Here is an 18,339-nt window from a genome sequence, read left to right as displayed (position 1 = left end):
TTCATCCAATCCAATGGGCCCTGCTCTTGTTCGGATGGCTGTTTTGAAGGCATTGTATGATTGAGGCAATCCGTTGAGCGTGTAGAAGATGACATCTTCTGTTTCAATGGGCGCTCCAGCAGAGGCAATAGCATCGACACGCTGCTTGATGTCCGATAGATACTGGAACATGGTTTTATCCTGCATTTTAAGATGATGTAATTCATTTTTAAGCTGTAGTAGACGAGAGCGTGTAGATGCTTGCAGGCGATGTTCCAGAGTGTGCCAAATGTCCACGCAGGTGGAGAGATTAAGTACATATGGCAATAGCGGCTGAGAAATAGATGAAAATAGAGCAGCAGCTAAGTTTTGATCGATTAAATGCCAGGATAAATATGCGGGATTCATAGAGAAGGAATCTGCTGGAAGGTGCTTGGGAGGTGGACGTATAGTTCCGTCGAGATAGCCGGTGTAGCCATTGGCGCCGAAGATTTTTAAAACCTGGGATCGCCAGATGGGATAATTTGAGGCAACAAGTTGTACATTAAGTACAGACTTGATATTTGACATAAGAAATTTTAGCTGTGGTGGGATAACTGGAGCAATAGGAGGTGCAGGGGAAGTGGTGGTGGGCGTCATCGGCTCAGCTGCCGTAGAAGATGCTTCGGTGTTGGCCATAGAGTGGACTAGAAAGGCAAGCGAGGGTATTAGAGAGTGTCCTGCTCTGATACCATGAAATGTGAGTTAAGCAGTAAAGTAAAACCAGAGAGAAATCAAGAACAAGAGGAAGACGATAGTCATTTCAGATGACTCTCATCTGTTTTACTTAACGCAAACATTGCTACAGTAATACAGTTTTTATAACCAAATACTAAATGATTAAAGAGACTGCAGTAGCCGCCTTGCCAGACCACCACTGCGACTCACTGAGTCATGCCAGAGTGAGTGGGAAGCCATTTGTCTAAGACGTTGGCAGGGATACCGAATAAGCACAGTAAGTCATTATCAACACATGCTACTAAAGTGCATGGTTTAACACCGACTTCAATCCTTCCGACCGCCATCGCCCAACTACGGTCCTCCCAACCTCCGTTGCCCGCCAACTACGGTCCTTCCAACCACCATCGCCCAACTACGGCCCTACCGTCCTCCATCACCCGCCAACTATGATCTTCCAACAACTATTACCAACTTTTTTGACCACGATATCCCCCCGATACGATCCTTCCAATCACTGTCGCCCAACTGTGGTCATTCCCACCATTGATGCCCAACTATAGTCCTTCCTACTAACTTCATGTGAGACCTCGTTCCCTTACTGTTCCTCTATGATTTGGATTTTTCCTCTCAGGATCGTCCAGGACGATTTTAGATCGTCCAGGCCGATCGGTACTGTAGAAAATATCGGCCTGCAGATAGTTCTGGGAACCGTCCAGGACGATTTTTCTGGTCTGATCGTCCCGGGACGATTTGGCGATCGGCCGGGCCGATCAGACAAATGATATATGAGAATGAGATCGTTTTGATGAGAGAGAAAATATTTTAAAATAAAAAATATCTGATTTTAGAGAGAGAAAGAGAAAAGGAAAAAGAGGAAAACCTGGTTTTGGAGGCCGCGGAGCGCTTTTCGTCCGACGCTGCTGTTGGGAAAAGTGAAGATCTCGTAGTAAGGACTCCGAACCCTATTTCTGTTTTCAAAGATATTGAGTTTTGACCGAGTTATGATTTGTTTTGTATTTTCGTAGTCGACTTTTCGACGTGATTTGGATTTGGCACAACTTTCACCGCACAACTTTTGATATGTTATAGATATGATTATTGCACACGATTTGACTGTATTCTACGAAGATTTTACCGGTCGGAATTGATTCTACGCGATTTTAATCGAATAGAAAATTATCGGGACTTGATTTGATTTGATTTCTATAGACTAATAGTCTTGTATTGATGTTATCGATATTCTATTGTAATTTGGAAGAATTTGGAAATTGTGTCTTTTTGCAGGAGATTTTTGTGTAAATTTGACCGACTGCCGTTACTCTGCCCGATTTTCGTACGATTTCTGATTTGGTTGAAATTGATTGATTGAATTGATATGCGTATTTTATTGACTATGGATTTCCGTATTGCATAGATTCATTGACCATTGACTGATATGATTTGATTGACTGTGATTGATTGACATGCATATTGATAGCATCGCCGTGCTTTGATTTCAGTTATAGGTATTAGGTGACCTGCTGGGCTTTGTAAAGCTCATTATATGTGGTTGATATTTTCAGGTCAGGGCAGGGGAGCAGAAGATAGGAATTGATCCAGATCTTCAGGTTTTTGTCTTTTGATTGATTTTGATTCTTTTGTACTCAGGATAGATTTTAGTACTGGTGATTGTAGTGTAGTTCCTGAGTATTGTACATGACTTTTGAGATATGAATCGACTTGTATATTGATGTTTATTGTACATGACTTTTGAGATATGAATCGACTTGTATATTGATGTTTTACATTTTATAGATGTTTGATAGACTGCTTAATTGAAGGTTTTAGATAACTCTGGTAAATTGTTTGGAAGATTTGATTGACATTCTTTCCTAAGTTAGATCTTGGGGCATCACACGTCATCCGACTATGATCCTTCTGACTTACATCACTCGTCGACAATGTCTTGCCACCCAAACGAACATATCACCACTGATTCTTCCAACTCCTACCATATAATGCACTACACAAGATGTATATTTGCTACATCAAGCCAAGACCTTCCTCCTAAGGGAGGACCTCATTTGAAATCAATTGCAAGAACTAATAGATTTATTCAAATTGGGACAAGCCCTATGATTTTTCCCCTTATTTGCGGTTATCATGTAAAAATTATAGTATCTCTTACAAACGTGATAAATATATTCTTTTATTTATTTATGTGCTGGATCTTCGTATAAAGCTAAGACGCTAAATTATATCACTCTCTACCGTCACAAATATTTGAGGACGCAATAATAATAATAATAATAATAATTTTAGATGTGATATATATGCAAATGAGTAAATCTCAAAAATAAATAATAACTAAATGACGAGAAGATCCTTTAAACCAACCTAGCAACGTGAACTAATCATGTCAGTGCCGTGGACCACATTTTATGGCTTCTCGTAGTCACTTTCGTCGACGTGCCTTTGCCTCCTGCGCCTGTTGTTCCATTTTTTAATTATAAACTATATTAATAATTTTTAGTTTTGTATCAATGAGTAATTAATTGCTCTGCGAAAATCATTAAAAATAAAATATTTTTGGCCGTCGGATGCCGAAACATGCGGCTTGTGATCGACTGATGGGCTTATCAGTGCTTCCCGTGACGAAACGGCCGACGGTGTTCAACAAAAAAGATAAGGTTTTACTTTCTCATCTTTGCTCTTTTGATGTTTTTGTTCTTTTGATGTCAAAATCTGTAATTGATTAGCGATAAGATCTCGTGACTCGTCCGAGAGCTGCTCCTTTCAAACTAGGGTTCATCTGTTGATCGGCATCTGTTATTGGTTCTTATTTACCACTTTCTCTTCAACTATTTTTTCTTGAAATTGGTTCCCCTTCTTCTGTTGAATAAATCAAACCGATTTTTGTAACTCGGTGTTTATTATTTTTATAGTTTGTAGCATATGCAGATTGCTATTGAGATAAAAAAAATTGTAACTGGCTTCTTTTTGTTTTTGTTTTTGTTTTTTTTTTTATGGGGTTATTTTACATTCGATTTCTTTTTCTTCTTGGATTTCCTTGGGAGAAGCTTTGCTGTTTTTTTTTTTTTTTTTTTTTTTTTTTTTTTTCTGATTTTTTGTTCTTTGTTTTTTTGGATTTTTATGATGGTTATGAATATTGGTGCACCGAGGATTGCAAAGTTAGTTTTTAGACGAAATTTAATGGAAATTTGTGAAGTTTATTTTGTTTTCTTCTGCAACTTCATTTCTGGAAGTGGTTTGAAAATTGTGATCTGTTTACGGTTGCTTACCAAATCAGCGACCTTTTTCCCTTCTAGATCATTTAGATAATATCCATTTTATCTATGTTTTCTCATTGAATTCCCAATATTGCAAAAAGGTTTACTCTGATTGGTGTGCAGAACCTTGCTGCTTATTGTTTTAATAGCTTTTGATGTCAACTTTTCCACAACTCCTTCCGTACCTCTTAGTTGTTTTTCTTATTTTGTCGTTGTTGCTGTACAGGGTTTGTGGAAATAAACAATATAAAAAGAGTCCCTTTGTCTCTTTTTTTGCTATATTCTGTGCTTACGTCTGCGAGGTGCCATGTCTTTTAATGGAGATGAGGATTTTGATTATGTGGCCGACGAGGGTGATATGGCCAATGTGATGGACGATGAAATGTTTGGGGATTCCTTTGAGAAAGATAGAGTTAAAGTTGATGATGATTATGAACTGGTTAGTTTGCTTTCAGCATGGCTGCTTCATGCACAGTTGCTGGGTTTTCTCATTTGTTTTTACATTTCATGCTTTCAATGATGATACAGAGTTATGATTTACTGATGCAACTCTCATTGCTTTAATCAGCTCACTAGGGTGACAGATACATCCTCTGCACAAGCAAGGAGAGGAAAGGATATCCAAGGTATCCCATGGGACAAATTGCATATAACTCGACAAAATTATAGAAAGACCCGAATTGATCAGTACAAAAATTATGAGAATGTTCCATCATCAGGGGAGGAAATGAATAAGGTTCTTTTTGTTATCATTTTCATAATATTTTTGGGAGAATGGCCATTTTAACTTCGTTGTGCAATATTGACTGAATTTCTCTTTGCAATTTTTCTTTTCGTTTTTTGGTATTCTTAGAAATGCAAGCAAATGGAAATAGGTGGCAACTATTATGAGTTTCAATACAACACAAGACTGGTGAAGCCAACAATTCTTCATTTTCAGGTTATTGATCTTTGACCTGATTTTCATCATTCCATAGAATGTAAAATGCTTGGAATTCAAACTTTTACATAGTGGAATAGACTATAAATTTGTCCATGGTCAGCCATTTCTTGCTATCATTTTAGTTGACCACCAGCTTATTGTGTTGGTTTTAATCTTTATGCTGTTCTAGCACACTATTGTTTATTGGCATGAAAGAATGGTTAGGTGCATTTGTGTGTCGTCTGAATCTAGATATTTGGTTAAAAATTAGTCTTTCAATTTTTATGTTTTGTTTCTTTATTTCATTTTCTAATTTATAAAATGCATATATTTTGATAGCCATGTTGAAAAAAATATGGTTCTAGCCAGCAAGGGACAAGGGTAGAAAATATTTCAGAAACATGGATGTACTATGATTATTGTCATGATTAATTCACCTAAATCCCTAAATAGATCTTTTGGGAATGTGTGTATGATGGCCATGCTCTGTTGATAAATTTCTCTGTAATTTTATATGTTTGTCATTGCGCTTCATAATTTTTTTTCTTTTGATTCCTAATTGTTTGTTTGCCCCCATTTAGTGTTTTAAGGCTTGAATGGTGCAATTTTCTTTTTTGTCCTGCTTTCAAATTGGTAATGCTTTGATGCTATCTCGAGGCGTTACAATTTTTCTGTGAGCTTCATTTCTCATGAGCCTGATGTAACAAGTAATGTTGCTCCGAAACCTGCTTGGTAGCTTTACTATTTAGCCTATTGCAATTGTATGGCGTTTTATTACTTGCCTGAAGCAACCGGTAGCTTGGCTTTAATGTTATGTTTGGTTTGGATGATTGGGAGAAATGCAAGCATTTTACTTCACAATTTCTTATTGGGCGTTTGGTTCCAATATAGTTAATGGGTCATTGGATTTACCTAGCAAATCTGAAAAAAATGCATCATTTCATAAAATACATCTTTTCACTGTCAATTATCTATCCAAATATAGTGAAAATATGAAGAACATTTATAGAATCATCAATGTAACTCACATATTCTTTCCTCATAAGAAACTCATTTTCTTCTCTGCCAAACATGTCGGTGAAAACTAATTTTAATTTATTTCTTCACCATTTTCATTTCCATTCCATGCTCATGTCCTTTTTATCTTCTCACTTTCAATTCTATCAAATCAATCATATCCTAAATGAATTATGTGGGCTTCAGTGGAGAAATACTTAAAATTTGCGTCGTCAATTATACTATTTTCACTTTCAAGTTGTTTTCACGAAATTAGAATTTTTATTAATTGCAAACGATTGTATGCATACTAGCAACTTTTTTAGCGTTTGGTGATGGTGATTTCTTATGAAGGTTGAATATGAATACTTGATATATTTATGAAATTGAAATTAGATGTGCCAAAATAGAATATTTTATATGATTACAGCTGTATGAAGGCCTTGAGGTGGATAAAGGTTTTGTGAAAAAAGGTGTTTTTATGAATAACTTTCACCTATTCTTCCTCAACATGTTGCCATTGCTTTTTCTTTTATTATTAAATAGAAATATGTTATTGAGCTATATAAGTTGGTGGACTTAAATCTTGTTAGGATTTGCTTCTAATAAGTGAAATATAAGATGCCAAATCAGGTAATTAAAGATTTTTTAAGAGGGTATTGTATTTACATTGTACGTGATGACGGACAGCCTTATCAAGGCTTGATTATCTAACTTCTATAAAACTAACTCAGGATCTGTTGGCTGTTTATTTATTTATAGTTGACTTATTATTTAAGGATCTGAATTTGCAACAAGCGGGGCTCCTTCCAACAGCACCATCCTTATTTCTTAAATCTTCTTAATTCTGCTTTGGATCATTAAATTAACGCTTCTCCGTTATACTTTCTTCATATTGTTGTTCTCCGTAGTAAAATGGGATGCCTAGTTATAGAATTGTATTGCGACTGGATTTTTTTTTTTTTGCCAATTTCTTCTTATTATTCCTTCTTGCTCTTCTGTGAAAACAATATTCTGAAAAGTTTTTAACCTTTTGTATGTCCAAGTGATATTTTATTTTCTTTTATGGATACTTTTCAGGCCATTTGTCTAGTTTGTAATTGTCAGTTTTTGGAATTTTGTCGTGAGAATTTCATTGCAGAGCTTGTTATCTACTTAAAAGTAAAATTAACCTTTGCGCACGATGCTTCTTTCTTGATATTATTGTTATATGTAAGAACATCTGATAGCTTACTTGAGAAGTTTTGCGACTTGCTATTTTTGCTGTTCTCTTTGTCCAATCATATATTCCTTGTCTATGAATATGTTAGACCGGTCCTCCATGGACCGGTACAGCCGGCCCAGCACCTTGGGCCGGTTCGGTGCGTATACAGGCGGAGGAAGCCGGCGGAAGAAAGGGGCAAGGAACCGATGGGGTCCACTTGATTTTCAAAGTAAATTTTGGAGCCAAAAGGAGGAGAAACAAGGGCAATTAGGTCCTTTTGTATTAGATTTGAATTTTATGCATTAAGTAGGGAGTAAAGGGGGGAATTAGGGTTATGTCATGTTTTGGTGAAATTTTCTTGTCTTCTTTGGTTGCTTGGGCTCTAGATTGAATTCTAGAGATTTGGAGAGTGTGATCCTCCTCTCGAATAGAGGATCCTTGTATCTTTGCTATTTTTCTTGCATGTATTAGTAAAATACAAGTATTTTCTCCACGTTTTCTGCAGTTTTCTCTGTTTTTCTTCAGATTTGGGCTGTTTTCCTGCTGTGGACAGCGGTTGGATTTGTGATTTGTTGCCAGAGTGATTAGGAAATACTTGAAATCAAGTATTTCCTATCAGAATACAAATTTCTGAAAGGAGTTTTTACATATGTCACATAACACTTTATGTTCTCTTAATCAACTAATAGAGTCAGCTTTGTTCTTTCTTTTGTGATGACTGCATGGTAGAGCCTATTATGTAGTTGTCGAAGTTAAATTAACCTCTCCCTCTCCCTTATTGTGCTTTCATGTTATAGCTGTTCGCTAAAAGTAATTTGATGGCTTGCTATAGATGTTTATATTGACTGGCTATTTACCTCTCTGTTATCTGTGAATATAACTTCTGAAAGCCTTTAAGGGTTTTTTTTTCTTTTTTCAATATATTTGACCATGTACAGACTTTATTTCCGATCAGCTTAGTTCATTCTTTGTGATGATCATTTATAGGCTTCCTACTTGAACTAACTCTCCCACCCCCTTTTAATTTCTTAATGCGTTTTAAAATGTTACTTGTATTGGTGATTCCTTTTCCATGGTTTCCTCATGTGCAGCTCATTCTAAAAACTACTTCTTGACCATATTTTTCTGCTTTCAGCTGAGGAATTTGGTATGGGCTACTTCCAAGCATGACGTCTATTTTATGTCAAATTCGTCAGTTATTCATTGGTCTGCAACATCTTGCAACTTGTCAGAGGTCCTCAATTTTTCAGAACATGTCGCTCCTAAAGAGGTATAAAGCATGATACTTTTTTTGTTTGTCAAATTAAACCTTATGGACAAGTTGTAGATTTATGCTATCAGCTTCCTCCTTAAACAGCATTTAATTTTATTCAAGTTTCTGAAGCGCATTAAATTAATTGTTGCAGAGACATTCTGGTAGTTTGATGGCAGGGTTTTCACGTACTCAAATTAGCACGCTTGCAGTAAAGGACAATCTACTAGTTGCAGGAGGTTTCCAAGGAGAGCTAACCTGTAAGGTTAGAGATTTTAATTTCTTTAGTGAGACTACAAAAGTGTCAGGAAGTGTGCATTTTTGTACATCAATATAACTGATCTTGATGTTATGGCGGTGGCGCCCTTTGTTCTTTATTGCCCATTTTTTTCGGTTAATTGCTGATGTTAATCTTGGCTAAGCTGAAAATTATTGTGTTAATTTTTATACATCTTGCCAAAAAAAAAGAACTGCATTTTAAACCCCAGATAACCATAGTTAGTTGTTAATATTAATGATGAACATGTGGAAACAATCCAACCATGCATTAATCTAAACGAAGTGTTTTAATTTAATCTAAATGATATAATCTATTGCCTTGCATCTCATCGGTCCTTATGGTAAGTGGCCTGGCTTGGTCCGTCCAATGGAGTATGGTAATGTTAAACATGTTAAGGGTTTTAATGCATCTAATATGAAAGAAGAAAATTATGCAACAAGTACTCAAGCTTCATTTGCTACAAACTTTTAATATTTTAATAATTATTCACTATTTTTGATGAAAATTAAAAGTAAAATGAAAATCACTTGGATGATAATTCTATGACTTTGTAATTAAAAATAATGAATAGAAACTCAAAACATAGAAAACTACTTAGTTAGAATCCACATAGTTGTTGAAAAATAGATTGCACAAATTTGAGTGAAATCAATCACGTGATCAATCCAATAAAAATATTTGGAATAAGGTAAAAGTAGATAGAAAATTCTAAATTTTTCATATCATTGCCCTCAACAAATAGTTAGGGAGGGTGGATAGGTTTTATTTTAAGTTATGAATGGTAAAATTCACTTGAATGGTTTGAATTTTATAAAATTTTGATTTTTACATCTTTGTATTTGAAAGTGAACTTGAAGTTATTCATTTTGAAATTTGGGGGCATTTTTAAAAATAAGACCCCCTTTGGTTGAGATTTACTTTCAATACGATCATCATCTAGGTGTTTGAATATTTTATTTTGTTATTTGAATCTTATAATTAAGTTTGCTTGCTTGCAGAGATTATGTTCAAAAAGTAATTTTGCAAGCTATCATATAAATGGCGAATTTGATAGTTATCATTTTTAGAATGAATTTTTTTTGTAAAAGGCATTGAAGGCCTAGTGCAAACATAAACTGAAATATTTTTGTGGATTTGAAAATCATATATTCATTTATTAGATTTAAACCTTACTGACTTATATCCTACTAGGAGGATCAAATTTGAATTTAAGTTTACTTTTATTTTAGCCCACACATTATTCATAGACATTAGATTTAGGAATTTGATGCATTGGTCCGAGCATATGAGGGAGAATTGATTTTAATTTTGAAAAGGGAAATTTTTGTTCAACTTGCTTTTGAGTTTTGAACCCATGCAGCATTTTCAGATCTTGTATTCAAGCATTTAACATGTTTATCAGAACACATATAGGAAAGGTTTAAATAAAAAATAATAATTCAATTTATTCTTGACCCACGTTTGTTGATGCACATGCGGTGATATTTAATTTTTAAGAAGAAGATTTAATTCAATTTATTCTTGATCCACATAACATTATTAGACTTTCTATTTGGGCATTCAACAATTTTTTTAGATCAGACGCGGGTAATTGATTTCAATGATATGATATGTTACACATGTTTTTTTAATGCATTTACACAATGTACTTGCATGCTTTTTGGTGCACATACGTGATGCTCTTGTACATTTGCACAATCTTTGGTGCACTTACACAATCAATAATACACTTGCATGTTCTTCTATTTTCTTAAACAGTGCATTTACATGTTTTCAGTATATTTACATTATAAATTTAGAGGATATATTGATAAGATTTCTTTCGGTGATTTGACGCATCCCACACATTTTGTAAAAATGGTTGTGTGACCCATGATGAACAATACTGCACTGCTTTGTCTCATTTAGTAAATATTCCTTCATGAGATGTAATGTTAGCTCACAAGATGTATACGTGCTCTCTTCTATAGTAACATGCTTGTACGCCGCCTAGGACACTCTCTTCTATAGTAACATGCTTGTACGCCGCCTAGGACACTTATACACTTGTAATATGTGTTAAGTTTGACAATTTCGTCTTATTTGAAAATCATTCACGTGACAACAACGGTTTGAGATGTGCAAGGACTTGATGTGGTAGTTGTTCACATTAATGTATTATCCACGAAACGTGCACGTGACTTTGTACTTTGAGCTCATTATTGCTTGCAAAACTGACTTCACGAAATTCGTTATTTTATCTTTAATGGCCAAACATTCTAGGGGTATTCCAAGATAGAATTCCCTTGATACTTAAGCTATGTTTAAGCTATGATCATCTTGATTTTCTTATTTTAAGTATTGAGATATGGATGCATTTTATCCATTAGCTTAATATATACTTATCATTATTCTAGTGTGTCAATGGATACAAAATAGGCATTTATGTAAGCTTGGAGGGCAATAATTAATTTTGGAATAAAGTTATAATTCCCTTTAAATTTTACTTGTAAATTCTCTCCTCTCTCTCACTCAATAATTCTCAATTCATGCCCTTAGCCAAGTCATAAACACACTCTCTCCCATCTCCTTTTAATTTTGTCCAAAGTACTACCCAAACTCCATTAGCATGAATCCCATGGTGGTAATTAGTCTCTCTCTCTCATGGGTAGCTTAGGAAAAAATTCTATTAACTTTCTATTTTAGTTAAAAAAACTTAGTTCACCAAATGATCCAAAGGCCTCTCACAAAGGTAGATTAGGAAAAAATTCTATTAACTCGATAAATGGTCAAAAGGCCTCTCGCATCATCGCGGTCGCTTGTAGTAGCACTCATTTTGCTCGCAACACGTCTCATCACTCGCACTCGTTCGCAACAGGATGACCTCTTTTGCATCTCGCTCGCAGAGCATCGAAGCACGACGCCTTGCTCACAGTTGCAAGCCTTCTCCCTTACACAGTTCGGTCTCCAGTTCCATCTCCAGAAAATATAGTAGGAAGGCGAACGATTAGGCAAGATGTTTTTTTTACTAAAATAGCCATAAAGAAGCACATGCTTGTGGCTTCTTCCATTAATATAAATGGAAACTTTAATAAAGGGATCAAATTTGACAATTTTTTGTAGTTAAGGGACTAAATTAGGGCAAAGTGAAACTCTGAGACTAAATTGGGGTAAAGTGAAACTCTGAGACTAAATTGGATAGTTTTCAATTTTTGGGGACTGTTTTAAGCTTTTAGTCATTTTATATTAGTTCAATAAGTTTACACACCCTAGTTCCATATCATTTTTGATATCAAAGACAGCCTCAAATTGTAGAAAATTTTTAGTTGTCAACTTAAGGCTAATACTCTTGATGGTTCCATGGACCCTGAAATTTATGACTACTACGAGATATTGCAGATAATTGAAGGGGCCTCTTTTTCTGTTAGTATAAATGCCCTAGTAGAAGACTATAATGATTGTTGCAATTGAATATCTTATTCTACCATCATTTGTTTCACCGCCATTTGTTTAAACAGAAGCAAAGGTATCAACTAGGACATAACAATATACAAAGGAGAATCCATCACTAAGAGATAAGCTGAGAAGAATACAGAAATGAGAGAAGATTCTCTTAAAGGTAGAAACAAAGCTGGAGTTACCTTTTTCAATAAAATAATCAAGGCTGGGGTATTTGAAAATCGGTTCAAGCTCCTAGAAATATATTTCTTATTCATGATTTTCGTTATAGGAAGATTATATTTGTGAAGCTATGAAATGCATCTTCTTGACTAGATCTTGTTTTGTTTTTGTAAGGTCAAATAGTGTTTCTCTCTGTTATATGTGAATGAGAGTACCTTTAGTAGCAAAGGAAGGACAAGGAATTAGAAATTTGGCTGAGCTTCAGATCTATGACGTATTATATATAGTTATCTATAGTGCAATACTTACCTGGCATCTTTTTGAGGCTTTAACTCTTAAAGGATTCAGAGCTAGTTTAAGGTTTTAAATATACATACAAAACCTTTGAACTAATCTGGTGTTATGTTGTGGAGTCGGAATGGTGAGATGATGAGAACTGCTACAATTGTTATTTCAGTTGCAAGGGAGGAAGGCTGTAAATGGTACAGCTTAGACATATCTTTTGTCTCCGTGATATTGCTTAAAAATTTAACAAATGAGGATGCATTTATTAGTTGCCTCATAGTGTATTTATTTTGTGATAATATGTGGTAGAAGATTTGGTCAGTAATGGCGATAACTCTAGTTAAGTGATGTACAAGTCGTCTTCTTTTTTCTTAATGTGTCTGGAAGCATGAAGGCCTTACACATTGAATTTCAGACTTCATGCTTCAGGTTTGGGATGAGATACTTTTTTCAAGTCCAGTATTATGGATTGTTTTGGCCTGTTACGAATCAACTTTATCTGCCATGCTGTGATTCATTTGAACTTCATTATCAGATCTAGCGGTGATGATGATTATACGAAAGACAAATATTAATTTTCCTTTTTACCCATAAAATGCTTTTTATGTATTTATGTTGCAGTTTTTGAACCGGCCTGGGATTAGCTTCTGCACCAGGACAACCTTAGATGACAACGCAATTACCAACGCCATTGATATATTCAAAGGTCTTAGGTATTGTTATTATTTTCCTTCAATTCGTAAATATGAAGGCTCTGAAGAAAGATCTAAATCTATCATTTAAACCAAAAACTCTTCCTCTAGTGGTAATCTCCGATTCATGGCGTCCAACAATGATAGCAGCGTTCGGGAATATGAGACAGAAAGGTTTCAGCTCCTGAATCATTTTCGGTTTCCTTGGCCTGTAAATGTAAGTAATATACTATACAACATTTATGTGGTTTGTTAAAAAAGTTTCATTTCACTTGCATTTTTCTTATTCATCCTTTCTATCATTGACAGCATACATCCATAAGCCCTGACAGGAAGCTTGTTGCAGTTGTTGGTGACTGTTGTGATGGTTTGCTGGTGGATTCACAGAACGGGAAGGTATATTTTGGAACAGTAAAATAGCTCTTTTTATATGCTTTCATATATTCCATCTTGCAAGCCATTTCATCTTCTTATTGTCTGCTCTTTCAATAGTTGAGAAGCAGAGCCCTGCATTGGGTACCCATACTCACACCCACCCATACCCAATGGGCATGAGTGGGTATGGGTACACCCATGGCCTCGTGGATGAGTATGAGTGGGTACCTATGATGCACAGACACGGACACGACGACATGGATACGACATGACACGAACACGTGACACGTCAATTATTGAAAATATAGGACACGAACACGGGTTGGACACGACATTATAGTTTTTATATTTTATAAAATATTGTATAAAAATTAAATAAGTATAATTTTAAAAATAATTTAGAAAAAATAAGTCATTTAACTAGAATTTGTGCTTAAAATGATTAATATTAGAACGTCGAGAGTCGGGTGTCGATGTCGTTTATCAGTCATCAAGAGAGGAGATGAAAATACATTCACTGCCAAAGAGAAATGAAAATGAGAATATTCGATGAATGGGGTATCTAGTGCGGGCGATTGATTTTGTGTTATGGATAGGAAATAAGAAATTTAGTTTTTATATTTTAAATAAGTAAAAATTTTAAATAAAAGAAATTATATTTAAAAAAATCATAAAATATTTAAGATACGCGTGTCCAATTTCTATTTAATATTTTTTAAAATCATAAAATATTTTCGGTGTGTCCGACACGTGCAGGGGCGGATCCTCAAAAATTTTTTTTTTTAATTTTAGAGGGATATTTTGAGTATTTTGCCCCCTCTCAAAAAAATTTTTTGCCTTCATTTAATCAATCGTAAGCATCTTTGCCCATCCCCACAAAATTTTTTTTTTGCCCACCCTGAAAAAAGAAGCTGGATCCGCCCGTGGACACGTGTCGAAGGAGTGTCGAACGCGTGTCGTGTTGGATACGTGTTGGACACTGCACGCCTCTTTCAGGAGAAGTGTCGGTGGCTCGGTGCATCATAGGCGGGTACTCAACATCATGGGACAAACCGATTTACATTACTAATTACCATATGCATGCAGTATATTACAATAAGCCTTACTACGCAGTGCGCAACACTAAACCGCGTCGGGACCACGATAAATTTTGATATGTGGCTTGAAAGTTTACAGTTGGAGAAAAGGTTAACAAACCTCAATGCCATTAATCCGTGACAGACTGCATTCAAGAAGCATGGAAAGTGAATAGGTGTGGGTGGGTATGACATCCCGAAAGTCACCATAGGTGGGCGTGGGTGGGCAAAGCCTACCAGCACAGTGGATGGGTACCCAATGGGTACCCAACCAGGATCCCATGTAGAGCTTTGCTGAGAAGCTAATCACCATTTACTTGTTATATATGCAGACGGTGGCAACATTTGCCGGACACTTGGATTTCTCATTTGCTTCAGCCTGGCATCCCGACGGTCTGACCTTTGCGACGGGGAATCAGGATAGAACGGCCCGAGTGTGGGATGTTCGAAACCTTTCATCGTCGCTGGCAATTCTCAAGGGCAATCTGGGCGCAGTTCGTTCCATCAGATACTCGTCCGATGGGCAGTTCATGATCATGGCGGAACCGGCAGACTTCGTTCACATCTTTAGCACCAAAGCTGATTACAAGAAGAGGCAGGAACTAGATTTCTTTGGGGAGATATCAGGGGTGGCACTGAGCCCAGATGATGAATCTTTGTTCATAGGAGTCTGGGATAGGGTTTATGCCAGCTTGCTACAGTACAGCATGCGACACAAATTCGGTTACCTAAACGCATTCATGTAATGCTCTTATTGTGTTCTGTTGTGTTCTCACTTCTCTGCCAGGGACTGGCTAAGCTGCTTATTGTTGTTTATTGAGCACTAGGGAAGAGAGATGGAAGAGGATATAACTACACATGTATAGAACGTTGGATTTTAAACTAATGCCTTTTTTAAATTTCTCAATGCATTTCTTATGTATTTGATGCAATTTTTTCTTCAGAATGGTATCGAAAAATTCAACCTAATTTTTTTTTTAATGATATTGCTTTTGTTTATTACATATAAATATTTTATTATGTATTTTATAATGATTTTTTTTATAAGTTTTGAATTTAGTTGTAAATTAAATTTTTTATTATTTTGCTCTAATAGAAATATACCATTAATTTTTAAGGTTTTTCATGAGTGAAATTATCTAATAATATCCTAGCCAATGTGGATAATTAATGTGGATAATTAAATATTTTTATGAAAATTATATTTATATAAATAAAAACGTATGATATATAAATAACTAGTGCACTTTTATATCAAAACAAAGAGATCGAACCTTATGGCCTTTTCCTTTTTGGTCTGTCGTTCTGATTGTTTAGAAAAAAAAAGTTTGATTTTGAGCAAAAACATAATATTAAATTTTATTGGATATTATCATAAATATTTGCCTCTTATATATTATAATACACTGTACACCAGCTTATTATAATATAATAATTGTGATAGTTGACAAAACATATTTGAAAATACTTTATTAATCCTAATCAATATTCAATAAGAATTATTTAGTTATAAGAATTATTTAGTTTTAAATATAAAAATTATATAAATCATTTTATATCTTTAAATTCAGAACTCTAATATATTGAGCATGTGATTAAGATATGATTTAATATTGATATAGAATAACTAGATAGCATGTGCGCACTTATATATGATTTTATATATTTATACAATTTCTCTATTGATTGTAGTATTGATATAATGATTGCTTTAGTGATTTGACGCTCATACTGATTTATTATTTTATGTTTCATACAGGTTTACTAATTATACACTAATTCAATGATCATATATGCATCTGCTATGATTTGACTATTGACATGCTTATTGATCCTTTGTCGTGCTTTGAGTTCAATTACAGGATTTGATTTTCTGCTGAGCTTTTGAGCTTATTATATTTGATTAAATGAATTGTGATGCCCTAGAATCTAATTTGAAAGAACTAGATTATGATTTCAAATTATATTCAGGGGCATCAAATAAAGTATTATTTGGAATTGAGATACAAACTCATATAGACCCATCAATATAGTTTTTGTATCATCATCCCAAGACACTATATCCTTCTTTCTCAGCTCTTGGATGTGATTCCAAACAATTCTTTGATATTTAATTTGTTTTTTTTTTGTTTTGCTCAACTTTGATCTCAATATCAAATTTCTCTTTTAAATTTTAAGTGCCACCTTGATAGACAACATCTTTAAAGTCTCGAGTATTTCTCATATTTGCATCAACATGCTCACACATTATCTGTAATAACCCATATATTGCTTCTGGTTTTAGATTCCATTTTTTCTCTTCTTCATTTAGCAATAGATGCATTAAATGGGTCTTGTGACTCCATTAATATTGCAAATAGCCATTTAGTTTGCAAATAAAAAAAAATGAGACAACATCATTAGTGTACCAGTATTGTAGAGATGAGGGATAATGCATCAACAATTGAATAAATGCAATAAATAGTACATGTTCTTTAAAAATTGCAAGTAAGAATTTAGGCAAATACAATTCCTCAAAGCTTTCAATTTCCTCAATTTTATAAAATCTACCCATTGAATAATTTCCATTTCAATTACAATTACAAAGGAATATCTATAATAAAATTTTAGTACTTTTAAAAAAGCATCATAAACATTAGAATGGTCTCATTTGTTCAATATTCATAAAAATTATCACACAAAAATTAATAGTGTTTAGGATGCATTGGAGGAGGATTCATGGTTTGATTTGAATAGACAATGTCGAAGTTTATAGAAAACTCCGAAATTGACCTTAAGAGTCATTTTGGTCATTTTGACCCCTATTTAACTGGGGGATCAAAGTGAGTCTACCAACATATCTTGATCAAGGGTCTGGATGTGGTTAGAGACTTTGGAAAAGACTCTAAGATCAAATTCCACTATATGGTCAGTCCAGTAGCATAGGTCGCAAATATTTAAAGGTTTTACAACTTTTGGAAATATATTCAATTTTTAGGGCTAGAGGTCTTAGAATAAGTTCAAATTTGAAGGGTATACCCTATAGACATGCCTAATCAATATGCAATTGATAGATCATGATTCAGTGGTCATTTGATTAGAGTTTGAAGTATTTGAAAAATCACTAAAAAAGACTTTTAGGACCTAGGTCTTTAGCATTGGATTTTGATTTGGAAATTTGGATTTGAGTTGAGTTTTGAATTTGATTACTTGAATTTGAATTATCCAAACCAATTACAATTAATGGAATGATCATAAGTGATTGAAAAAGGTTGAAGTTAGATTGGAGGCTGGATCAAAGTTTAAACTAGAATTGAGATTTGGACAAGTTTGAAATCTGGATATGTTTGAAGTTTGAATTGATTTGAGGTTTGAATTAGCTTAAATCTAGATTGATCAAAGATCTGGACTGATCATAGGGCCGGGATTGATCTAGGGTATGAATAAATTCTAAGGTCTGAGCAGATCCTAGGGTCGGGATAAATCTTAGGTCTGGATAGATCCTGGGGTTAAATAAATCCTAGGATCTAGATAGATCTTAGGGACTGGATTGGTCATAGTGACCTCATACAAAAATGAGGTCAATAAAAGTATGCCTGAATGGTCTTATTAAATGGTCTTAAAATAGCATATATATTCTTTCTAAAAGAATATTTTTATTCTTTCATATTGGGTATTTTGTAATTCTACTATGGAGACTCACAATTACT

At 34.5% G+C, this 18,339-nt stretch overlaps 1 protein-coding gene across 2 annotated transcripts; it reads left to right on the top strand.

The window, feature by feature from the left end:
* The first annotated feature begins 3,240 nt into the window (after nt 1–3,240).
* LOC110098504 (uncharacterized WD repeat-containing protein C2A9.03) lies at nt 3,241–15,582 on the top strand. 2 transcript variants are annotated; one of them, XM_020825357.2, is made up of 10 exons: nt 3,241–3,368; nt 4,195–4,407; nt 4,537–4,704; nt 4,822–4,908; nt 8,226–8,360; nt 8,497–8,607; nt 13,129–13,220; nt 13,311–13,416; nt 13,509–13,595; nt 14,983–15,582. In XM_020825357.2, exons 2-10 carry the CDS (start codon nt 4,276–4,278, stop codon nt 15,394–15,396), a joined length of 1,332 nt encoding a protein of 443 aa, XP_020681016.1. In that variant the 5' UTR covers nt 3,241–3,368; nt 4,195–4,275; the 3' UTR covers nt 15,397–15,582. The 2 variants fall into 2 exon arrangements, with proteins under 2 accessions (XP_020681016.1, XP_020681015.1); XM_020825356.2 differs by lacking the exon at nt 3,241–3,368 and adding an exon at nt 3,375–3,513.
* Nucleotides 15,583–18,339: the final 2,757 nt, after the last annotated feature.

Source organism: Dendrobium catenatum, unplaced genomic scaffold, assembly GCF_001605985.2.
Source record: "Dendrobium catenatum unplaced genomic scaffold, ASM160598v2 fragScaff_scaffold_1061, whole genome shotgun sequence".
Classification (NCBI taxonomy): Eukaryota; Viridiplantae; Streptophyta; class Magnoliopsida; order Asparagales; family Orchidaceae; genus Dendrobium; species Dendrobium catenatum.
This window is presented reverse-complemented; position numbering and strand designations above follow the sequence as displayed.

What these genes read in the sequence shown, in the direction of transcription:
- LOC110098504 (XM_020825357.2), top strand. Translation starts at nt 4,276, where the DNA reads ATGTCTTTTAATGGAGATGAGGATTTTGATTATGTGGCCGACGAGGGT. An exon ending in TTGATGATGATTATGAACTG is followed by an intron (nt 4,408 to 4,536) that starts GTTAGTTTGCTT and finishes TGCTTTAATCAG; the next exon opens with CTCACTAGGGTGACAGATAC. An exon ending in TGGATTCACAGAACGGGAAG is followed by an intron (nt 13,596 to 14,982) that starts GTATATTTTGGA and finishes TTATATATGCAG; the next exon opens with ACGGTGGCAACATTTGCCGG.